Source organism: Battus philenor, unplaced genomic scaffold, assembly GCF_028537555.1.
Source record: "Battus philenor isolate CCGP_79_NKW_IND1 unplaced genomic scaffold, ilBatPhil1.0.hap1 SCAF_14, whole genome shotgun sequence".
In the NCBI taxonomy this organism is placed as follows: domain Eukaryota; kingdom Metazoa; phylum Arthropoda; class Insecta; order Lepidoptera; family Papilionidae; genus Battus; species Battus philenor.
Window position 1 is genome coordinate 1,457,186 of NW_027181676.1, and position 25,356 is coordinate 1,482,541.

Here is a 25,356-nt window from a genome sequence, read left to right on the forward strand (position 1 = left end):
ATGAGGAAAGAAGGCTTTCTCCTTCACCAATCTTGGGTTTTGATAGAAACGCAATCTTAACACATTTCTTACACCATTTAATTTGGCTTAGACATTATCTAACCATGGATATATGTTCATTAAAACAATAAAACTAATTATCTTTTCTTGAGACTACGGTACATTTAATTATATATTTTTAAATAGTACTATTGGTTCCAATTTTCCTGGTATACTACAGTAAAATTCAGAACGTTGATCTCAAAGAACTCCATCAAGAATAATCTGGCAAGAAACGTGATATTTATTCTTTCAGCATCTATTTTACATTCCTTTTGTAATTCTTCTATTTGTCACCTGAAAATCAACGTGATATTAAACCCAGGTTTATCTACTACCCAATCTTTAATAGAAAATTATGTTTTTTATGCATCAATTATTAAAGTAGTCTTTATCTATTCTAAGAAGAGTATATTGTAGTAATAAATTAAAAATAACAGCAACGTAATTAATGTGTATAAAAAAATATTTATTGTCATCAATAAACACACAGTGCGAACGAACCCTTATTGATATCTTAATCGTGTACCGACAACCAGCGCACGCGCAGTTGTCGGACGAATCTTAAGCCTACCACACGTAACTCGGACAGACGATTAGCCTATGTCACAGTGAAGCCATTTTGTACAATGCACGAAAATGTCTGAATACCACATTAGTATATTTATAAAAGTGTTCGCTTTGTTCTTTGAGACGAATCATCCGAAAAGATTCTTCAAGTACAGTTGACCGAAGACGCTGCCCGCGAGGTTCTTCACCGCGGCGCTCTGGTGACGAACTCCTAACGTCCCAATCCACTTTTAGACTTAATCACCATTTTGCTATTCACTTCAATATATACCCTCAAAGTTTGTATTTAGTGTATTCGTAAGGTGTTCGTTGATACATACAAAATGTTGGAGAATCCGAAGTACACTCGGGTCCAATCCTATGGAAGCATGAGCTCCTCGAGAAGCGAGGACGACATGACTGTACACAGCCAGCTGTTCCCATACCCAAAGAAGATGGTGGTGGAACGGGAAATCCTTTACGAGGAGGAGCATCCACCTTTTCAGCCTCTGTTCGCTACCACAAGGATCTTCGGGAAGGCAAGGTTCACGTGTCTGATGGCACTGTTTCTGTGCTTCTACGTGCTGTACATGGTGGCCGGTGCTATCGTCTTCTCTTCGCTGGAGACACCATTTGAGAACGATATTCGTCTGGGCGTGATCCGTGCGAAGCAAGACTTCATGGCCCGTTACCCGAATATTGTTGGTATGTACATTTTTCATACGTTGAGATCGAAATATTCTTGACCATTAGCCGGCAGATGCGATGTGGGTAGATCCCCTACTAGTTGCACCGACGACATAAGGTCAAAGGTATGGGGGAGGCCTATACCTAGGAGTGGGTGTGTTTCTGATGATATTCCATTTACGTTTAGTAATACACATTTGCTTATACAATTTTCTACTCTAGATCATTAAGTTGATTTCTTGTGTACTCTGTGTTTGGCACTAATCGGTGTAACATAACTCCTGAAGATGCCCCGTGGAGGGGTGAAACACGTGTTGAGTGGTTTAACGGTGGCAGTTGTGTAATTCGCATTTTTTACTGCACACGCATTTATCAGCGGGCTGGCGGGCGGTGCACTTTGTTGCACGACTACCACTGCATGTGCGAAAGTGGCTAAATAGATCAAACAAATGCCGGGACGTATATTTTACATAAATGAAATTCAAATTGAACTCTATAATGACATCATTCAGCTTAATATACACGGTCCTGAAGGTTCTAAAGGCACCCTGATGACGTGCCTACACAGAAATCTTATGTTTTTTTGTGATCATTTTTTTATGATATTTTTGTGTTCGTTCTTTCCATTTAGGTTCATTCTTATGTATTATTTTCACTATAAATACTTTACAGAGCAACAGAACTCTTTAGTAATAGTAATAACTTTTTATTTATTTTAAATTTACTGTACGACTAGATCTAGATTTCGTGCCAATGCCAAAAATCAAAAAACTAAGGTAACTATAAATAATTTTTAATTTATGTCCAATGTTTAGGAATAAAGTTTCGTAGCTTTAGGCCCACGTCCAACAGGAAGGCAATTCGATTGTTAAGGCGGGCAATTCAAAGTTTAGCTCCTTCGCATAATATAAAAAATATATGTCATATAGGAGGGCGTAAAAATTTTAAAAAGGCTAAAGTAGGGAAGGGCAAAATAATGTTAAAAAATACCGGAATAAAGTCTCCTTTTCAATTAGTTATACATTATAAAAATAATAATTATGAATAGTTTGTATGTTTGTGTTTTACAAAGGCACCCAACGCATTCAAATCCGAAGAGTCCAGAGCAAACATGGACGTCATACACTTTTTTTAAATCTCAAATGTCACACACCGTACCAGTGGTATACAATGGTATGTCTCTATCGTATGTCGTATGCATTATAAATTATAAACGCATGCAAACATAATACAAGATTACTATGTACCTTACAGACAAACAGACTGTCGTTGTGTTCATCAAACATAATTTATAATGGCTGTTTTATCGATTATTCCATATCAGCATCGGTCAATATGTCGTAACCGTTTCGTATCAAAGTAAACATAGCATTTATGTAAACTAAATAAATTGAGATAATTCTACATTTATTCTTTATTACCAACATAATAAATTTAAATTAAATATATACCTTCGTGATTTTCGCGCCAATGCTTGTCCGCCATTTGCAAAAATCTGTCAAACGTCAAATTGTATAAACATCATTATAAATGTATTATTATTTGTTTATTTTTAATGATCATCGAGTGACTGTAGCAAATCAAGAAGTTTTGAATAAAGCATTTAAAATCACTGGCTATATTATAAAAATCGCTAATTTTATTTATTTTTTATATTTAATTAGCTATAATGTTTTTTATTACAAACCAGAAGCGAGTTAATGTAATTGAATAATTTACAGTCACTACGTAATATTGGGGGCGGTCGTACCGAATAAAATACATATTATCAATAAATATATGTCAAATTACATATATTATAATATAAATACTGGCAAGTTTTCTATAACGCTATTTTGTAAATTTCGAACTGCTTTTATGCGTTATCACGTCATCTATTTTGACAGCGCCACATCTGTCATATTGCAGTATGACTTCGCTTAGTCACGGATGACAGAGTGCATTTTATTGTACTACCGTCACATCTCCCCACCCCCGATTCCACTTCAGCTCTGGAAGTCGAGAAAAACAGTCATTAGTAATAAATTAAAATATCAGAAATAAATTTGAAGCAGAGGAACCAGTCATTCACGTGCTGAACTAACGGCTGTTTTACGAAATCTTAGAGCCCAGGCGCCCATCAACAATTCAGTTATAGGACGTTCTCAGCTGAACACAGGCCGCAACCATATATTTCCAATAGGAGTGTTTGGAAGCGACTTGCAACCAACATGTTCCAAGAACATTAACAAGGTCATATGTCCTCGTTAATGCACGTCCTGCACTGCGCTTATCGGTCCTTGGTCTCCACTCGAGAACCTTAAAGATAAGATAAAAGATAAAATTAATTTAATTAGCATTGGAACTTTTAATAGAACACTTATTGATTGTCAATTTACTTTTTTTTTAACTATTTTATTTTTGACTATACTCTGCTTCGCAAGTAAACCTAGTTGTCTGGGAACAGCAGGAAAAAAAACTCCAAAAATTAATTGAAAAAAAAAGTAAAAAATTAATCTTATTTGATTGTGGTAACTTGTAACCTTTTTTAATATTTTAACTTATCTGTAAGCTAAATAATATTGTCGTTTATTTTGTGATCAGCAAATTGTATTTTGTTGTATATGTATAGAAAAATTTATACCGGGTATTTAGATAAATATCTGAAGTTTTAAATCGACCCTCAAAATCTATTTCACGACATCATCTAATTACATTATTTGTACAAGAAATGTAATGAAGCTGTCAAGATACGGCACAAAACGAACCAAAGGTCAATCCTCCGAACAATATCGTCATATTTATACACTTGTTTAAATAACTGACTAAATTTTATTATCTAGTTGCATTAAATGATGATGCATTGTTTTTTAATCTGTCACTGGCCACGTGTCCTTTGATTTTTTTTTATAATCAAAATTGTCCACATTTTATGTCCAGTCATTGATTTTTGTACTTTTATTTATCTATTGTCTTTCTTATTTATACTCTTTTGTTGTACTTATTTGATAATGTTTCATTTATTTTTGTTAATAATTATGTGTTAACGCTTCATTCTTCAACATAAAATACATACATGGTTACGGACGTTCTAAACATACCCAAGAAGAGCGCACAGCAAACACAGAAATGTTTTTTTTTTGTAATCAATTTCACAGATATTAACACAGTCTTTCTTAAGCTTTTTCACTTGAAAATTCTTTACACTGATATAAATCTTTTTAGTTCATTTTGTTTTAAAAACATTTTAAATTTATCGCGTTTAACTGTATCAACAGACATTATGCTGCCAGAAGTTATTAGCATGTCGCATTTATAAAGAAAAAAAATAAATTATCGTAACATATTTCAGAATTATCAAGTTATTTATTGATTAAATATAAAATTTTGTGTTCGTTAAATACCGTACATTGCAATTTTTAAATGACAAAGTAATTGCGATGTGTGAACTGTCAAACAATTAAAATTCCAAGCGATCTGTCAAACGCGACGAATTCAAAGCAAACTGTCAAATGTCAAATGTCAAAATGCAATGTCATTATACCGAATTACCTTAAAAATACAATTTAAAATCGCTTGCTCTGAATGTACAACAGATCACAGGATCATAAACAATAATATTTCATGTAAAAAATCGTTCCTAACACTGACATGCGCCATATTGGCACACGAAGGGTTAAGTAAAATTAATCATGCATTTGATGTGATTGAAATTACGCTGCTACCCGCATCAGGCTTTGAGCAGTTTCATCGGAATTTAGCTGACGGAAAATGTAGATCACATTATATTTTTTCACATTACATACTTATAATTTCTAAAATTATTCAAGTTTGACATGAACGTTCAAAAGTAACGAATGAAATCGATAAATTCGTTCTCAAACTATGACGGGACCAATAAAAAAATGTGTACATTTATTTATATAAGTATAAAAGCCATTACACCGGTCTTTACCGAAAACCGTACATAGCTGCTTACAAATCAGGTATCAGTTAATTTTATGAAGCTTTGAAAAGCCTATAGAGTTAAGTTCTCATGTATAGTTTCATTCATACCTTCAGAAATGGGAATCTAAAAGAAGCCTTTATCCAACAGTCGAGCATCTTACCGCTTAAATGGCGATGATGATATCACCAGGCTATAAGAGAACACTATTAGTTTAAGCTTATTTAATCTGTTAGTAAATGTAGATAAAAAAAAACCGTTATGAAGGGTTGAACTTTATAGTGGTTACTAAATGTGAACGACCTCGTCGCGTTACGTTTTTTTCTACAAACTCGTTCATTCGTATCGTAGTGAAGATAAAATAAAATAACAACAAAAAATATTAATTTATTGCTATAAACGTAAATATTTTTATAACATCTGACACGCGTCGTGATTCTATAAATAATATTGATATTATAAAATTTATTAAGGTGTGGCGGAAATATTTAATGTCACTATCGTAGAAAAAAAAAGTGCACCTGACATTGACATTGCGTCGGCGGGAACTGTCACAGACTAAGAATAGTGCCAAAGATATATTTAGGTATGTCTAACTCCCGGTGACCGGACAAATAATAATAATTTTTACGATATGCGCAAAAAAATTACTAAAACTATGGTATTATTACTTTTTATTTTTAACATAACTGTTCTACATTTGAATAAATAACACGTATTTATTTTTCTAGATGGAAATTTCTCGGTAAAGATTTGTATATTCGACATTATCAAGAAGTAATACATATTTTAGATGTTTTACTTAGTATAAATGTAAATAAAATAATTTTTTCACTGTTTCTAAAAATGATAATATAATCTGTATTCATAACGCCTGTTAATTATAAATAGCAACAAATAAATAGCTCTTAATTAAGGGACGTAAATAGCAACTATAAAGTTAAAAATATCAGCATAAAAATAACAGCGTTCGATTGTTTCTTCTTGATCGTTTATTTTCGTTTCGCGCCTTTTCTGGAATGTCCTGGTCGCGGATTCGACGAGTGGCCTTCACAGGTCTCTATGACCTGTCATTGTTAGTCCTTCCGTTATTGTAAAATCCGACACGCCGTACAGAGTCAGGCCATCTAATTGGTGATGACCATTTTGGTCTCTTTCCTTCTACTTTTTCTACGACAACAAGCTAATCGAGACTCTTGGCTCTGAGCTATGTGATGAAGTAACCCAGAATCCGCTTGTAGCAAATGGTGATGAGCAGTCGTCCTGGTTCTCCTAACAGTCCACGGTATATGTAACATCCTTCACCAGGAACACATTTAAAAGGCCTGGATTTATCTTCGACTGTAATATGTTGTAACATCAATTTATAAAAAATCAAAAGGTCAGCCAAAAATTCTGAATCGATATAAAGATGACCTAATCGCCTCATTTCCTAGTGGTTACAAATCTCATATAACCTAGACTTGCCAGATTCCAGAACACCAGAGAGACCACCGAGCCAAGATAAATGTTTTATGGTAAATTCTTAATGTAATGTATTACTACTTTGTTGAAAATAATTTTGGTTAGTTGCCCTAAAAACCGAGCAATTTAAACCCTGTGAAAGGTAAATGAGTACATTAGCAGTGTGTAATTGAATACATAATGGAATTAAGTAAATTTTGGTTGGGTTAATGGTTTCCCTGTTTAATACACTAGTTTTACAACAAAACCCCTTTTAACTTTTATTCGAGTTGTTTGAACAAATGAAGGTGAGATTTCTTTAATACACTGAAATTACGATTTTTATTGCATTAGTAGCTTTTATTTAAATACGTTTTTTTTCTTCAAAGTATAATTGTTTCATATTATTTTAATTTCAATATAAGTTTTTACCAATTACACATTAGTATTAAAATAATCTTATGACATTAATAATGAATTATCACACTTAAATGGACTATAAATCTGTAATCTATAAATTAAATATTTATTTCTAAACTCGCGACTAACTGTGACGGAATGACGAAGCATTAAAAAGCAAAATTTAGCACAGATAATTAATGCCACGAGAATGAATGGCGCCAAAATAATTGTGATTAATCTCGCACCTAAATTCATAGCATAAAATAAAATTATGTGTATTTATTTAACCATGTGCACATTTCTGTTATTTATTAGTTATAGAATTAATAATATTATTAGATTAACCGCTGTCATCACAATAGTTATAACAATGCCCAAATATTTATAAAATAATTTTTAAAAATATGATACATTTTACATAAAATACACAAATAAATTATTTTTATTTTGGCTTGGTTTTTTGTTCACTTGGTAGCCTTAATCCAACTTGTAGTTGCAATTATTTTAACTTCAACTTACTATGAATTTTGATTTCACACGCCTTTTTTAGATAAACAGTAACAAAAATATTGTAGTGGCAGAATGATATAACAAAGCATAGACAATCAAAAAAAAAGTTACCGCTCAAGAAGGCGGGAAATAAACGCAAGATCAGTTGCGTCTCGGACTTCGTGACAGTTGTGTGTAAGACGGTATAGTTTTCGTAATATTATTATTAGTTCGTATATACAATGAATCAATATGCCGTTCGGTGAAATCATTATATTATCGGCCTTGTTCATTCAAAACAATCATCCTAAAAGATTCTTTAAGTATAGTTGAGTGTAACTCGATATTGTATTATCAATGATGGACTTATAATTTTGGTAAAAACGATAATAAAATTTAGTGCATCAATTTAAAGTTGTGAAGTTTTGAGCATTTTTATTTTGAAGATACAAAAATATGGATAAATACGCTCGAGTTCAATCATATGGAACTATAAGCTCATTACAAAGTGAAGATGATATGACGGTCCACAGTCGACTATACCCGTACCCGAAGAAGATGACGGTGGAGCGCGAAGTTCTGTACGAAGAGGAGAATCCGCCATTTCATCCCCTTCTAGCAACTTCTAGAATATTCGGCAAAGCGAGATCCACGTGTCTCATGATAGTGTACATCTTCTTCTATGTGCTGTTCTTGGCTATTGGTGCGTCTGTATTCTCCATGTTGGAAGGTCCGCTGGACAGCCAAACGAGGATTGAATTAGTTCGCGCTATGGACGACTTTAAGACTCGACATCCAGATGTATTAGGTAATTTTTCGTACTATTTTTTTCCGGAAACTTCTGGAGCATCATTTATTATTTATTTGAAAGAGACACAAAATATAATATAGGAACATTTTATAATACATTAAATGAAAAGTCTAGGAAACTTTAGGATATATATGTGTATGTACATACGAGTACATACTTGTATGTTTTTGTTGATTGATGTTGTTTTTGCTATGTATTTATATGTATACGTATATAGCAAAAAAAAAAAACACAGGAAAACACAGCTTATTATTTTCAACATTGTAATACAGGTTAAATATTAAAAACTGTTTTAATTTGATATTATTAGAAATTTCTGAGAGTAGCGGCCTGAATCCAAAGTCTTTAGGCTGTCCATTTTGTGCGTGGGTGACCTGCACTGTGCTGGTCTGTGGCACACCAGGATCAAGCAACCATCCTTTCTGTGTGCTTTATGGCTTGTTCAATACTACTTGAACATTGATATCCGTCAGGTTGTGTACTTTGCAGTATGCCGACCAAATGATGGAGTGTTTAAGCCTTCTATCTAGGCTGTAGTGTAATAACAATACTGTTCAGGCTTACGCGCTGCCAACGCTCGCTACACCATCATCATCATTTATTCCTATGCCCCCAAGATGGAACAGAGGGCGTCCACAGTACGTCGCCATCCTGAACGGTCTTGAGCCTCGCGCTTTACTTCGCTCCACGTCATTCCAGCTGCCTTCACTTCTGCAGCGATCGTCCGCCACCAGGTTTGCTTTAGGCGGCCACTTCTTCCCTTTCCTTGAGGATTCCATTCCAGGACTCACTACACATTTCTGTTATTAAAATTTTATCCTATTTAAATTTTTTAATATTTCGTAATACAAAAGCTAATGTTGGTTAGGTTGGTAGTGTACTATGTGTAACACTGACAACGTAAATTTGATTTAAAAAGTTTCAATCACACCGACCTTTTTAATCGGAAAAAAAATTGTCGCTGTCGTTTGTAATTAAAAACAAATTGACATATATGTTCCATTTGACATCTGTCAAAACCAATTTAATCTTTGCTAAATTTAATTACGAAAAAAAAAACTAATTATCATTACGTTGTTTAATATGGTTAGTATAAGAATAAATATATATAAATTATGTATAAAGTGATTTGATATACGTGTAGAAACCCTTTCCTATTTTAGACCTATTTCCAATCATTGTATAGGTTCAATATGGCTTTCATACAATAATCGTATGGTTTAGCCAATTAAAGTATATGCTATGGACTATAATTTTTTTTCTCTCATAGGATATCCTACACGCTGGTCTTTAATGCCTGTAGTCAAAATTATGGGAACTAATTCGCATATTCGTTTTAATAGCGGTAGCCTGATAAATTAACTCTTGCGGGTCAAGCTGAGCTTCCTACGTGTTATAATAAAATCACGAGCATCCACGAATCCGCCGAAAAGACCCGAGCGGCCATTTTCTGCGGCTACACAACCCTGCCTCTTCCATAAAATGCTTGGCGACACAAAAAAAAATCGTCAAACTGCATACGCAGTTTGTTGGCGAAAATAGCCGCTTTTATATATTATTATTAGAACGTAGAAATATATACATATATGTATATTACACTCTGATGATGCAGTTATTTTATAAGTTAAATACATCATACTCTTTGTGATTAAAAGTATCTTGACAGCTTTATTAGATTTCTTTTACAAACAGTGTAATTAGATATCGTCGTGAAATAGATTTTGAGGGTCGATTTAAAAGTTGAGATATTTATCTGAATACCTGGTATAAATATTTCTATACACATACATACAATAATAAACAGTTTGTTGTTGATCACACAATAAACGATTTTTTTTTAACTTACTGATAAGTCGAAACATATCAAACAGATTACAAAATACAAGAATTCATTTTAAAAGGTACTTTAAATTTATTATTTCGTCATTTAAAATTATATTATCGTACGACATCAACTTGTGAAGTTTCTTTCTGTTTTTTCAACCCAACTAACTGTTATACCATGATAAGCAGAGTCAAATATAAAATATATTAATAAAAGTAAGGTGGCGATCAATAAAAGTTCTGTTAAAAGTTTCAATGTTGAATAAATTAATTTTATCTTTTATCTTTATAACACGTACGATTAGTGTCATATACATTCGTTGTTTGACCTCTCTGTTTGAATTTGTATATATTTCATAGCTATTACAGGGGTGCCCAACTGCGGCTCGCGAGCTACGAACGATTATTTTTGGTTCCGATTGTTTGATTTCAATATTTAAATATATATAACCTATGTCAGCTCCTGGGAAATCAAAACAAATTACCTGTATGAATAATTATTTTTATTATTCCACAAAAATTAACGAAATCCAAACACCGATCATAATTAACTAACCGGCATCTTAATGTTATTAGGAGTGCTGTCATATACGTGTACAATTATATCTGACTTCAATACAAATATTTTGTACTTTTGTCATATAATTTCAATAAATATAATTAAGAAAAAATATTCGTTTGTGTTTTAAATGCGTATTAAATTGTGGCTCGCGATAATTTCAAATTTCGAACAATGGTTCCAACTTTCAAGGAGCTTGGCTACCCCTGGTATATTATATTGAACTTTAGCTGTCAAATATTCAGTTTGGCTTACATTTCATTTTTACCTTTTTATTTACAAGATACCTAATTAATCTGATTTGTAATTGTTTTATAAGGTCAAGTTATGTTTTGAAATACAAGACATTCATGATTTTCTTGTCTACTATTTTTCTATGATTTTTTGCCATTCAAAACTGACATAGTCATAGTCACATTTTTAGTCATAACAGAATGAATACCCTAGAGTGTTTTTTAGATATTACTTTTCAAATGGCAATAATTTTATGAAAACGTAACACGGATATTTTGATTTCTATATTGACGCACCACCTGCCCTATTTTCCGTATATTGACACCCTGTATATTCGCCATTCAGTAGGCAAAGCCGCTCAGAAATCAATCTGCAAAAATATATTTGCCTTTGAACGTTACGTGGCTTTATACCAATATTAACGTAGACGGCTATTGCGGGATTGAATCGCAAACGTATTTGCTATAATAGGCTCCGTCCGCCATTTTGTATTTCTAATGTTTCATCGACGAATGAAGAAAAAAAATATGTTATATTTTTTGTCTGTGGAATTACGATAATATCTTTAGTTTTAGAAGTCCTCTAAGTATTTTTGTGTTGTCTGCCTCTTGTTTTTTATATCAAGATTGCAATATATACCTATTGAGTTTCTTTCTTGGAAATTTAGATGACACTACATATAAATATATATTTAAATTTACATTACAATGTCTTGATTTTTTTTTTGAAAGAATATACATTTGTTTTTTTTTTAAATGTCAACTAAAGAAAAGGTGAAGGCGTGAATAATTTTATTCGACGTTATTACTGTATAAGGCGTTTGATCGACCACAGACTAAATGGACATTGGGGTCATGAAGTTCTGGAGCAAAGACAACGGCACAGCACAATGATGGATGTCCAACCACAAGGTGGACATTGGAACTTGTTAAGATGATCGAAAATCGATCTAGAAGAGCTGTCCTGCCAAAAGGCATCGATCTTTGAGGGTAGGATTAGAATATACCATTAGGTGAACAGATGACCTGGTTAAAGGCATCGGATGATGACGAAAGGATACTCATATTCTGGTGAGATTAATGAACGTATAATCAACCAACATTTCATGTGCATTTTTTTTAATTATTTCATCTTCCGAATACTGAATCCAATCGCAAAGCCAACAACCTAGATACTATATACAATATATAAATATATTTTAGAAATCATTTATTATTTTCTTTATTGAAGATAAACAGTAACAAAAGGCAGTAAGAAAGTACAAACTTAGAAATATAAAATAAGTAACAATTGTTACCTTATAACTATCTCACTAAAAACACTTAATGAATCAAATTCAAACAATAACAAAACAAAGAAAAACATTACCAAACAGGGATCAAAGATCTAGCGCATTCTGCAGAACACACAGTAATGATTACGAATCACAGCAAGCATACGCGATTATTGAGAGGAAATGAGTTACCACGTGTGCACGTATTCATTCCTTATTCAAAACAGGATTGATCGGCTTCGTTTCAGCTTCAAGACGCCCTCTACAAAGCATAGGCCTCCTCTGAAAGATATCTATGGAGGGATATACCATAATCGCCTCATTTGGCAGACGGGTTGACGTTCGCAATCTGGTATTATGGTACGCAGAGGGCGCTGCTGTTCATATGCCATAACACTTTTTTGTGATATTTAATGGAATCAGGCGTTACCACGCGGAAGTCCATCCTAAGTAAGAAAAGGACCAATATTTAGCCACTGCCGCACATGCAGTGGTAGTCGTGCAATAAAATGTACCGCCCGCTAGCCCGCTGATAAATGCGTATGCGGCAAACAATGCGAATCACACAACCGCCACCGCCAAATTACTCAACACGTGTTTCACCCCTCCACGGGGCATCTTCAGGAGTCATGTCACACCGATAAGCGCTCTGTGTTGTGGCTAAAAATTGGTCCTTTTTTACTTTTTCGTGAGCTTTGACAATTATATATAATTAATGCACAAAGTGTGAATTATATAACATTGTATTCCGGTAATCGACTCGCCATCTACGATCCCAAGTACATACTCCTATACCGCCGGGATACCGCTGCTCGTATTTTATTATTATTTACGTAAAAAAATAGTTAATAATTGCCAATGACATGAAGAACCTAGAAGAATTGTTCGTCTGAATTGGCGGGGTACATTGCACGTGCAAATGTCGGCCGTTGGGTCAGGTTCTCTAGTGGCAACACAAGTGGCACCTCAATAGGCTGGAGTGGTTAGTTTGACTGACCTAGTTCCTCATTTTAGGGACCATTATAGAGTTCTAAAGTTGCGAACTACATAAGCTGTAGAGTAAGGACTTTAAAGTATCCCCTGCCTGTAGTAAAAGTTCCGTCAAATTCGCAGACGTTAATATTCCATTCAAATACGAAAAGGGCACCATTGCAATGTTTTCTTGTGTTACATACAATAATTTTTAATTAAAAGATCATAAAAAAGTTAAAAAACTAAACATACGATGACTTTTCAATTTGACATTTTTTTTGTCAAATTACTATAGTAAAACATCCAAAAAAAAAACTAAAGACATGTCGGCAGACGAAAGGTAAATGCCTCCATTATGGTTTGAATGTTTCAAGTTCAAATCGAATTTTTAGCTGCGTCTTTAACTTACAACGTAAGTTTTTATGTTATATTTATTTTTAATACATGTTGTTTGGTTATATATGTAAGAGCTTTAAAGGTTGAACTAAAGTTATTAAAGCTTTTATATCTATTTCTAATCATACTGTATAAAGTGATCATTCGAAATTTTTTTTCTATTGTAATGCGACAAGACAATAACTTCTGGTAGTACAAAGTCTTAAGCGACAGATAGTAAACAATAATCAATTTTAATATATAATAATAAGATTTTTTAAAACGTTAGGATGTATCAAATATTAATTTACTGCAAATGAGAGATATATATTCTCCTCTTTAAAGATCTAAAACCTATAAACAATCATACTGTATATTGTCTAGCTATTACACCTTTCCATCGCAATTTCAACACAAGATATTTTAATTACATCACAACGCGCCCTTTTTTGGTTTCTATTGACCTCAAATATTTGACAGTCAGAAACAAGTATTTTTAATCTACTCTGTTGTTTTATTTTTAGTATAGTACTCCGTCCTTTTATATATTTGGAAGAGCGAAAAGTGAAATCGTTTCTGTGGACATATTTTACAGAAAAACCGATTTACCGCCTTGAAAATTTGTATACTAGATATCAAAAGGTTGTTGATAACGAAGGCGAATATATTGTTGATTAGAAATAAAAACTTATTAAAAATATAGTGGTGTGAATTTAAATTAAAGCGACATTACTTTCCGGTCCCATTATACTTAACCTAATATAGGTAAGGCAGTTCAATGTCATTGTTTAGTTTCTTTAAATAACATTGGCCAACGACCAAACCCAAAAAGGCTAAATATATAACCGGTTTTAAGTGCAACAAAGTTTGAGGTTGTTTCTCGCATTTAAAAACACGGTTCATGGTACTTTAGTCCAATATTATACTGGTTAAATTCGTTACGTAAACGTAGTATTTTTCTATTTAACACATTACGTGTTCATCACTCGGATTACAGTGCTCGGAATGGGAATAACTTATATATTGTGTTTTTGTATAATAATATATCACAAGGTTTTGACAAACATGCGATTTTTTTATCATATCATGGTTTTGATTCAAGTTATTTAAGTAAATTAATCAAAACTAACTTCAAAGTTATTTTACTTAGGTCCTTAATTGTGAGACATATACACATATGGCACGTTAACACAAATGAATACATACACACATGAGCACTAATCGGTGTAACATAACTCCTGAAGATGCTCCGTGGAGGGTTGAAACACGTGTAGAGTGATTTAACGGTGGCAGTTGTGTGATTAGCATTGTTTACCGTATACGCATTTATCAGCGGACTGACGGGCGGTGCACTTTGTTGCACGATTACCACTGCATGTGCAGAAGTGGCTAAATATTAGTCCTTTTCTTACTTATGGTGGTAACTAGCGGAGCAGGTAATTTAAACATTCCTCTTTTTAAGTTAACCTTTAACCGTTAACCGATTGTCTCTTTCCTAAGGTCGATATGCAATATTTATTCGGGTACTGTAACGTTTTTCCTGATTTCTTATATTAGGTGGTATACGTGACAGTTGTTAATCGTTTGAATTTCGAACTTTATAACGCATAGTAAAATACATTGTAACGTATATAACAGTACGTTACGGCAAACAATTACGTCACGCGATACTGGAATACCCGCTGCAACAATGCACCGAGCAATATCTCTGCCCACTTGACCCCACAGTACGGAGCCCGGGTAGCGGTTCGTCGCCCGACCCTACCTCGTTCTGGATTCCTCACCCCAATACAACGTTCAATAAGTCTAGCAATATAGCTCTAACTTTTTATTGCATGTGTGGGGGGGGGAGGTGCGTTCGTGCCTGCGTGTGTGAGTGCATGCGTGCGTGTCTTTTTTTTTTCGTAGAGGTTTAAAAATACGTTTACGTATCATAGGGCCTGATATTGGTGCCCCGTATGTCGGACTCGATCTAGGCGTCAATACCGACTAAAAACAATCCTCTTTCTTCGGTATTCCTGGTCCCCGCGGCATGGCCGCTAGGCATTACTTCGCGGGGGGGAATTAGCCGCAGCTTTCTCTGATAAACTGGCTGCCAGCTTCCTTCGCTCCTGCTCTATTTTTCGCAAGTCCTTCAGCACAGTCTTACAATACGCGCTCGTAACTTCCCAAGCCAAAGGCGAGGATAGCATTGTGTGTGTGTCTGGGTACGTACGTGCGTGCGTGTCTTTGTGTGTGAGTGCATGCGTGCGTGTCTTTGTATGTGTGCGTTTGGGTACGTGCGTGCGTGCGTCTTTGTGGGTGTGTGCGTGCGTGCGTGCGTATCTTTGTGTATGTGGGTGCGTGCGTGCGTGTATGTGTGCGTGCGTGCGTGTGTGTGTGTGTATAGCGGAAAGAATTGCTTAGAGAAGTGGCAATGGGCGGTGAACATAGCCTGTGCTACCGAAAACTTCTAGAGTGGCGATCACGATCGGTAGACGCGGCGTATGAGCGTAACTACCGGCCGACGAGAAACTTACATACGTTGGAAAAGCGGTCTCTCTTTTTTTTTCTTTAATTATGGGATATTTCATTTTAGAGTTAAATAAATTTCTACAATAAACTACAGTTCAACTAAATATATTTTATGCGTATTGATTTCGCTATCGCTATTAGTGGTAAAGGTACTCACAGAATGATTTTAAAATTATTAATAATACTATTATTAAAAAGTATGGTGAATTTGCTAATCTGATATATAAAATTCTCGTGTCACGGTGTTCGAACTTGAACTCCTTTGAAACGGCTTGACCGATTTTTATCAAATTTTATATGCGTATTCAGTAGGTCTGAGAATCGGCTACTATCTATTTTTCAATCAACCCTTATTTTTAAATTAAAAATTAAAATTTTTTTTTGCAAAACAACTTTTGCGGGATCAGCTAGTAAAATAACATATAAATTATTTATTTATTCTTACAGATCAATTTCATAGCCTTCAAAGTAATCCCTATATGATAAAACACACTTTTGCCAAAGCTTTTTCTAGTCCTCGAAATAGTCGGAAAAGTCTCCAGCCGGTATAGGCTTCAAGGCTTTTGGTCGTGTCAAAACGGCGTCCCGGCATTGGACTTTTGAATTTGCTGAATAGAAGTCACGCAAAGACAAATCAGGTGTATACGGTGGTTACTGAATGATATGAGACGAGATTTTGAATCTTTTTTTTTTTTATTGAGCTATTTTGGCATCAATAGGGACTCGATTGTTTGATACACAAAACAAATCAAAATAATTTTGGCCGAGTCAAATGATATTTCAACCATTTCAACAAACAGACGCATGGCAAATTATATAGACAGTTCTACCAACCTAGGAAAAAAAACCTGCCTTTCTAATGCCCGGAAGTTTGGAATGACAATTTCACCTTACTTTTCGAACGCAGTAGTAAATCGATGTTGCCTCCATTTTGATTTAATTCATTAACACATAAATATCCATATAAAAAGTACTAAGTATCTCTAAATATTATATGTATTAAAACTATACACGATAAAAAAAAATATTTTATACCTTTTGCACGTGGCAACAATTTCTTTAACACCAACGGTTATCTAATGACGTCTAAATTTATATTCTATCCTCAGTTCTCCAAAAATAACGTCATTTGTTTTCATGGAAATTTCTCTGAATCTCGCCGCCATTTTGTGACGTTGTCGGCTTGACGTAAGACTATTGTCAGTCGCGAGAGGCAAAGGTCAACGGGCCATCGAGCCAACACCCCCTGCACGGCTCTTGCGACAGGAACGTAAACACGCCGACAGCGTCCTAGTGATTTACCGACGCTTATTATTGATTGCTATTGTGTATAAATTACGAAACTTTATTATTTAATTGCGATAACTCGACGACGTTCCATTTCTCGTTCAATAATAATTTATTATAGATAAGAAATTATCATTATTTATTTGATACGGACTCGATTGGAATACGTGTGTGTACTAATTAGTAATTATCGCTTTATCGATGTCTTTGATTTATGTCAAATTTTTTTTTTACGTCGTCATCGTTGCCATAGACAGGCACTGCAAGGCATAGAACACACCCGAAAATCTTCATAATCACCCGTCTTGTATCTAATCTAATTTTTTTACAATAATATAATTTATTTGAAAGAAACTATATAATATATTATCATTTAAATCAAAATATCCACAAAAACTTTCAATACATTATATGTACAAAACAGTAATGGTAACCCAGTGGTAGAGAACTGAGACTTACGATCGTAGGTCGCGGAGTCCATTCCCAGAATACAATTTTATATGATTCACGCATTGCATTAACCCTTAAATGGCACAATGATGAAAAACTGCAATATACCACTTAAACATATGAGTACTACACTTAAAATTAAATGCATAGTGTTGTATATCTGCAACATTAGGTTGCTTTTAATAAATAACTATAAAAAACATATATATATTTCCCTGCATTGTGATGTACTTATCTGCAAGATATATATTTTTAAAGTTTAAATAAAAGTCATGCATTTAAGAGTTAATTATGATTACCATTGCTTAGAAACAAGTTTCCAAAGGAAGGGGTAATATCGTCTTTAGCGTACTATAATACCACAATGGCGATTATTGTATATCACCCCATAGATATCTTTGAGGAAAGCGTACGCCTTGCAAAAGGCGTCTATGGGCTAAAACGAAGGTAAAGCAAGCTTTATTATAGCTTTTAAAATCCTTCACATAGGGTTTTTTGAACATGTACTCGTTACAAAATAATTAAGAGAAATTACGTTGTGGCGCACATATATTGCGCAGTTAATATACTCTTGTGTTTTATAAACCAACGTACACTGTTAGGCAGAAGTTTTAACAACGAAATATATAAACAGCTTAGTCAACAAAAAAAACGTCACAAAGTTTGCGTCAAAGGCAGTAATTTCAGGAGTATAATGAGTTAGAATACCTTGCAAGGTGGTCCGCTAAATATTCCATGTGAATTCTTATTGTTTCACGGATACAGTGACGTTACAGAGAACTTTGAACCGAAACAGACGACACAGCTCCAACGATAAATAACTTTTAAATCTACCCTCAACTAATTAAACTTACTTAACAAAACTAATTAGTTATATATACGTACTATAAATCGGTGTAAAATCTCTAACCCTTTGAACTGGGAGATTATTTTCACATTTCCTTCTAACAACTTGATAATAACACAAATATATCATGAAAAATTTTGAAAAATTTTGTAGGAAAAAAAATATAACATTGAAGTACTTACATTTCCCGGCGATAAATATTGCACATCGACCTTTGGAAAGAGACAGTCGGTTAATTTCGGCTTCGTAGAGCGCTATCGCTGTCGCACGGAATACAACGACTGTCAAAACGTCACATAGGTAGTGTGGGACAGAGATAGTGAACCCGATCTAAAGGGCTACTTTTAAGATACTGTGGGATTCTCCCTAGGTTCAGTATGTCGTATGGTAATGATAAAACGAAATCCGAAGTAAAAGAGTGTATTAAAAATTAATTTAGAATTATATTTCTGTGGGATTCCCCTTTTCGATTCGTCACTGACGGCTGAAGTATTGCGGTTGCTACAATCCTAGTAGCCAACCATTCTACGCTCTTCTGTCAATACATATGACAGAATCTCTGAAAGCCCAACCTTTGTAACCAATCGTGTATTCGTTACACTACTATTAAAAATTAAAAAGAAAACTTCTTTAAAAGAATACTGTCGAAACTTTTCAAATAGATACATATTATTATAAACACATCTTTACATAAATTATCTATTATACACAAGGTTGACGAGAGGATCAGGTTTATAGCACTAAGCCTTGATAGATATGTTTAAGATTAAATAAATAAATAAAACAGATTATAATTTCCACCTAATTCAAGATGGTGGGAATGTTACGTGAGCGACAGAACCAGTGGAAACTCGGCAGTGTTGCGTGTTCTTGAGAACTAACTTTAGGGTTCCGTGATTTAATTATTCAAACGGTACAACTAATTTATTTATATATTTATTAAGGTATATCTTACATTTCATAACTTTTTATGTTTATGTGCGGTTAGATTTATATACTTGAATTTACATTTTTTTTCTTAAAGTGCCATGACATTCGAAGGTCGGCGACCATTTTGTTTTTATGAATTATGTTCTCCTACCGTGTTGGAAATAGGGACTTTACACGGGTACATATTTTTTTTCGCTGAGAGATCTAATCATGCTCGAGGAATTGCTTGTGTAAATCGGCAGTGGGCGTGGCACATCGGCAACCGATGGCAGTTGGGGCCGGAAGGTTCTGGAATGGTGACAACGAGCTTTTAGACGCGGTGTGGGCAAGCCTCTCCCACTAGGTAGACCGACGACGTAAAGGTCGTGAGGAGTCGTTTGATACTGGCAGCGCAGGAGCTGTCATCTTGACGATTTTTGAATCAATCTTTGAATGATCGACTAATAAAACTTACAGATACGGCATTGTTACTTATTTTCTACGGTATAATAAAAAGAGCACTCTGAGAAATATATTTATTCATTCTCTTCTTCTTCGAACCATTTTAACTTGTGTACATCAATAGAAGAATTGTAGAAGAACATAATTTGATAAAAACAACCATACGTCAAGAGAAGAATTCTAAAAGAACCTTATTAGATAAAAACTCTGAAGATAAAATAATAAATTTACGGGGTTTACTAACGCGCCTCAAAAGAACAGCTCATAATATATTCGACCAGGTTTTTTAATATGATTAGTTTCATATATGCTTTTAATTCATGTCACTAATTATAACAAGACACATAGCCTGCTATTTAAGATGGAACTGCTATTTAAGTTGAACAGAAATACACCGTTCGGTTTTATTATTAGAAACTTGTACGGAACCCCAAATTACATGATTGATTTTTATCCATTTACGCGTTATCTGTTTTAAGAAAATGTATGCACATAATAAATAGATATCATCAAATTTATCCTAATGTATCAATACATAATTTTTTGTTAAATTTTTAAAACTGGTTATTAGATAGGCCTTAAGCCAGTATTAACGAATGATATTTACATACATATACAGCGTGATTATTTATCGGTGTAAAAGATATATTACATAACAATTTTCATAACAACCTCTTTAGATTCACTACCGTCTCTTTTAAAACAGCCCACAATTGGGCAATTACATCCTAACACCGATGTCCAACCTCTATTTGACTGCCTATTAACCGTTTGCAAGTATTTATGTATAGAGAAGAAAATAAAAAATACAGTAATACTTCTTGTAAACCGTCACTTTTATAACGTGTTTTCATATTACGCGATTTAATGCCCCTCGTATAACAAGTGCCCATAATCAAATATTTATCAAGTCATATCTCTCTATGTTCATTATAAATCTTAAAGAATGGTTTATACTCCAAATAATGTTCTTAATATGAATTTTTATGCCATTGATTTTTTTTAATATTTAAACACTAGGACAAAAGTTAGTTATTTGTTTGTGTCGCGTTGTACGGGGTCATATGAGCGCGTTATCCGAGAATGCACGTTTTCCTATAAGGCCAATTTCTCCATTCTATAATTTACAGTTTTATAGAGATACTAAATGTTTAATAATTTTTAATATTATTTATTTTGAGATTATCCATTATACATGAATTACTGTATAGCTTATTTATCAAGAAAGAGCTTTAAAACTCTTATATATATTTCTAATCACTAACAAAAAGTGTTCTCTGAAATATGTTAGTGATCCGAATTTTGAAACTATTTATTTTTATATAGGATATACCGTACACTAATTAATAGCATATGAGTTATACATTACGAGCTCAAAGAATTGCTGTCTGAAGTGGCAGTGAACGGAGCATTGGGACCGAAAGGATCTGGAGTGGCGACCACGGACCGGTGACGCGGCGTGGGAAAGCCCTCCACTAGGTGGACCAAAGACATAGGGTCGCAGGAATACTCTGGATGCAGGCAGCTCAGGACTAATGAACGTTGCTATGTTAGAAAGAGACAAGAATAGGTGTTACATTTATCTAAGTAAGAAAAGGACAAATATTTAGCCACTTCCGCACATGCAGTAGTAGTCGTGCAACAAAGTGCACCGCCCGCCAGCCCGCTGATAAATGCGTATGCGGCAAACAATTCGAATCACACAACCGCCACTGCCAAATTACTCAACACGAGTTTCACCACTCCACGGGGCATCTTCAGGAGTTATGTTACACCGATGAGTGAAACGCAGAGCTCAGGACTGGTCATCGTTGCTAAGTTAGAAAGAGACAACAATAAGAGTTACATTTATCTCTTTAAAGCTATCCATATATATCCTCATTATATGTAATATTAATTTTTTAATATAATACCAAAACATTATCTGTTATGATTAAAGATATTAATACATGTTTAAACACAAACATGATTTAAAAAAATATATATTTTATTTGTATTTAACATAAAAGCTGTGTAAAGTTTCTCGGCGTTCCATATATTCGTATAAATCATTAAACCCTTTACAAAATTTTCCGACGCTTGAAAAGTAAAGTCAAAAATTATATTCACAAACAGTGAAACAATTCGAAAATAATAACAACACGAAGCGGAGCTTTGAGATTTTTTTAATTTTCACTTCGTAACACGCTTTTTGTTGCCGCGCCAAAACTGGCTAACATTATTTAGTTGGTGTACAACACACGCCTTTCCGCCATCTTGTTTAACTTTTTGTCACGTATGAAAAAAATCTAAATAAAAGTTTAAATTCATTTATTCAACATTGGAACTTTTAACAAGACTCTCATTGTTCGACTACTTTTTTTTCTGTTTTTTTTTTGACTCTGCTTTGCAAGGTGTAATAGTTGTGGAAAAGAAGCAGGAAGAAACTCCACAACAACATATATTTTAATAAAGTTTAACAATACATATTTATACATATACACTTTGCTAGATATAGCCTAAATAAAATCAAGATAATCAAGCGACATAACTGACAATAATTCTTGACATTTAAACTTTCGTCTATTGAATAATAAGCATTTTTTATCAATTTACTTTTAATATACGTTTTGAATTTAATCCCGTATAATATGCTAATATGTGTGCAACGTATCTCATTGATTAGTCATACGTAAGGATGCGTTTACATCGATCATAAAACTTCGTTTAACTTATGTCGATGAAAAAAAATCTATTGCTTATATAAAACTTTTTTGTTTAAATTTTTATTATTTATTAATGTAAGATACCTTAAAGTTGGCATTGTATCTTTTTTAATTATAATATTATACTCGCAACCAGCGACATCAAATATTTTTTTTAAATTGCCCTAAAACTATGGTATAGTTTTAGAAAGAAGCAAGGTGAAACTCTACAACAACATATTTTCTAAAAAATGTTTAACAATGCCGGTTTATGCACATAAACTTTGTCACATATAGCCTAAATGAAATCAAGGGTCATCACTGCCAAGGATTCTTGTCATTTAAACATTCGTTTATTAAATAATAATTCTTTTTACCGTCAATTTACTTTTAATATGCGTATTGAATTCCATAAATGGTAGTCCAATAATGTTTTACGAAATTAAAAATATAATTAAAAATATGATTTCGTTTATTACAAACGAATAAAAGATTTCTTGCAGTCGAAACTTTGGTACAGACAGTTTTTTCCTTGTAAATACACTGTGGACATTTAATGGAATCAGGCGTTACTTTGCGGATGTCCATCCTAAGTAAGAAAAGGATCAATATTTAGCCACATCCGCACATGCAGTGGTAGTCGTGCTATGAAGTGCACCGCCCGCCAGCCCGCTGATAAATGCGTATGCGGCAAACAATGCGAATTACACAACTGCCACCATCAAATCACTCGTTACGTGTTTCATCCCTCCACGGGGCATCTTCAGGAGTTATGTTACACCGATTAGTGCCAAACACAGAGTGCTTCACTGAGTATATCTTATTAAAGATATAAAATCGACAACCACTTTGCTTAAGCAATTAAAAAAATATGCGTTCCAATGTATATATAACTGTAAAAGTTAATTTAATATATTTTTTTTACCTTTTTTTTTGCAAATTGTGTATCTATTCTTATGTAGAAAATTTGAAATATATGTTCTGATCAGACTTACCAATAATATCATGATTTGTACCAAACTGTTTAGAAATACACAAGACATAGGTTTCCGTGATAAATCGCCACTATGACCAGTTCTGGACTGCCCGCATTCAGCAACTTCGTATGAGCTTAACTATGTTGTCGACCTACCCACAACACGTCTACCTACACCACTCGAGAACTTCTCGATCCCAACAACCATCGGTCACACGAAGTGTCCCTCACACTGCCATTTCAGACGAGCAATTCATCGATCTATGTCTGTGACCATGGCTTTTTTTTCTGCAGATCTTCTCAATTATTCTTTATATATATCGTTAAATCTCTTTTCAAATGTTAGAGGGACCGGAAAGTAATGTCGTTTCAGTCCACATATACGCTCCGGCATTAAAATTTGTATATTACTGGACAAAAGGTTGTTGTATCTAATAGATTCAGGCGTTAATTTGCGGAAGTCCGTCCTAAGTAAGAAAAGGACTAATATATACCTACTCCCGCTATGCAACAGTAGTCGTGCAATAAAGTGCACCGCCCGCCAGCCCGCTGATAAATGCGCACGTATTTCACCCCTCCACGGGGCATCCTCAGAGTCACTCTGTGTTTGGCACTAATTGGTGAAACACGTGTTGAATGATTTTGGTGTTAGTTGTGTAATTCGCAATGTTTGCTGCACGCGCATTTATCAGAGGAATGGCGGGCGGAGCACTTTATTGCACGACTACTACTGCATGACGGAAGTAGCTATATAATCCTTATCTTAAAAAGATTGTTGATAACAAAGGTGAATATATTGTTGATTAGAAATAAAAACTTGCTAAAAATGTATTCTTGTGAATTTAACTTAAAGCGACATTACTTTCCGGTATCACTAATAAATGAATTATTTTATCCACTTGTTAGTGTTGCCACGTTTGATATGATTTCCTGTATTAGAGAAATTGCTTTTCGCAGCTATAACTCATTTTAAACTTGGTTAACAAAGCTAAATATAGCACGCTATTAAGTGAAGATAACCCTGCATCCAATCTGACGCGTTGAGTGGTTTAATCTTGTATATCGGTTGTGATGAACTCGTAACTTGTTAGTTATTTTAGTCAGTATAATTAACTTGAACAGAGCTATAAACTGAAATAGTTTGATAGAATATATTATGTGTTTTCGATATAGAACATTAATGTATGTTTTCAAGAATAGGTTTAAATTTAAAATTGCAACATTGTAATGTCAAATGAATTTAATATCTTGATCAAAAAGTAAGATGAATCTGTTTATAAAATTTAAATTCTTTATTTATCAATTTCATCTCAATCAAAGTAATCCCGGTCGAATAAAACGCACTTTTAACAACGCTTTTTCCACTCGACCGGTACAGCCTTCAGGATCTTCTTCGATTAGGTTGTATCTTCTCAATCGTATTAAAAAAGGTTTACTGAATAGCCAGAAATCATACTAAGAGAAATCAGGTGAATACGATGGCTGCAAAATTCGCGAAGGAACAATACAGTATGACATCGATCAATCGAAACTTGACGCGCTGGAGATATAAAACATCCTAAGTAAGAAAAGGACTAATATATAGCTACTTCTATGTACATAGACTTCCGCAAAGCAACGTCTGAATCTATTAGATATATAAAAC

General features: G+C 33.9%; 1 protein-coding gene across 1 annotated transcript in view; it reads left to right on the top strand.

The window, feature by feature from the left end:
* The first annotated feature begins 599 nt into the window (after window positions 1–599).
* The window catches only part of LOC137933726 (potassium channel subfamily K member 1-like), a 31,049-nt gene continuing 6,292 nt past the window's right edge, over window positions 600–25,356 (top strand). Inside the window, exon 1 of the mRNA XM_068777754.1 lies at window positions 600–1,293. Within this exon, the coding sequence (XP_068633855.1) occupies window positions 933–1,293 (361 nt within the window). The 5' untranslated portion in view covers window positions 600–932. The remainder of the gene's footprint in view (window positions 1,294–25,356) is intronic.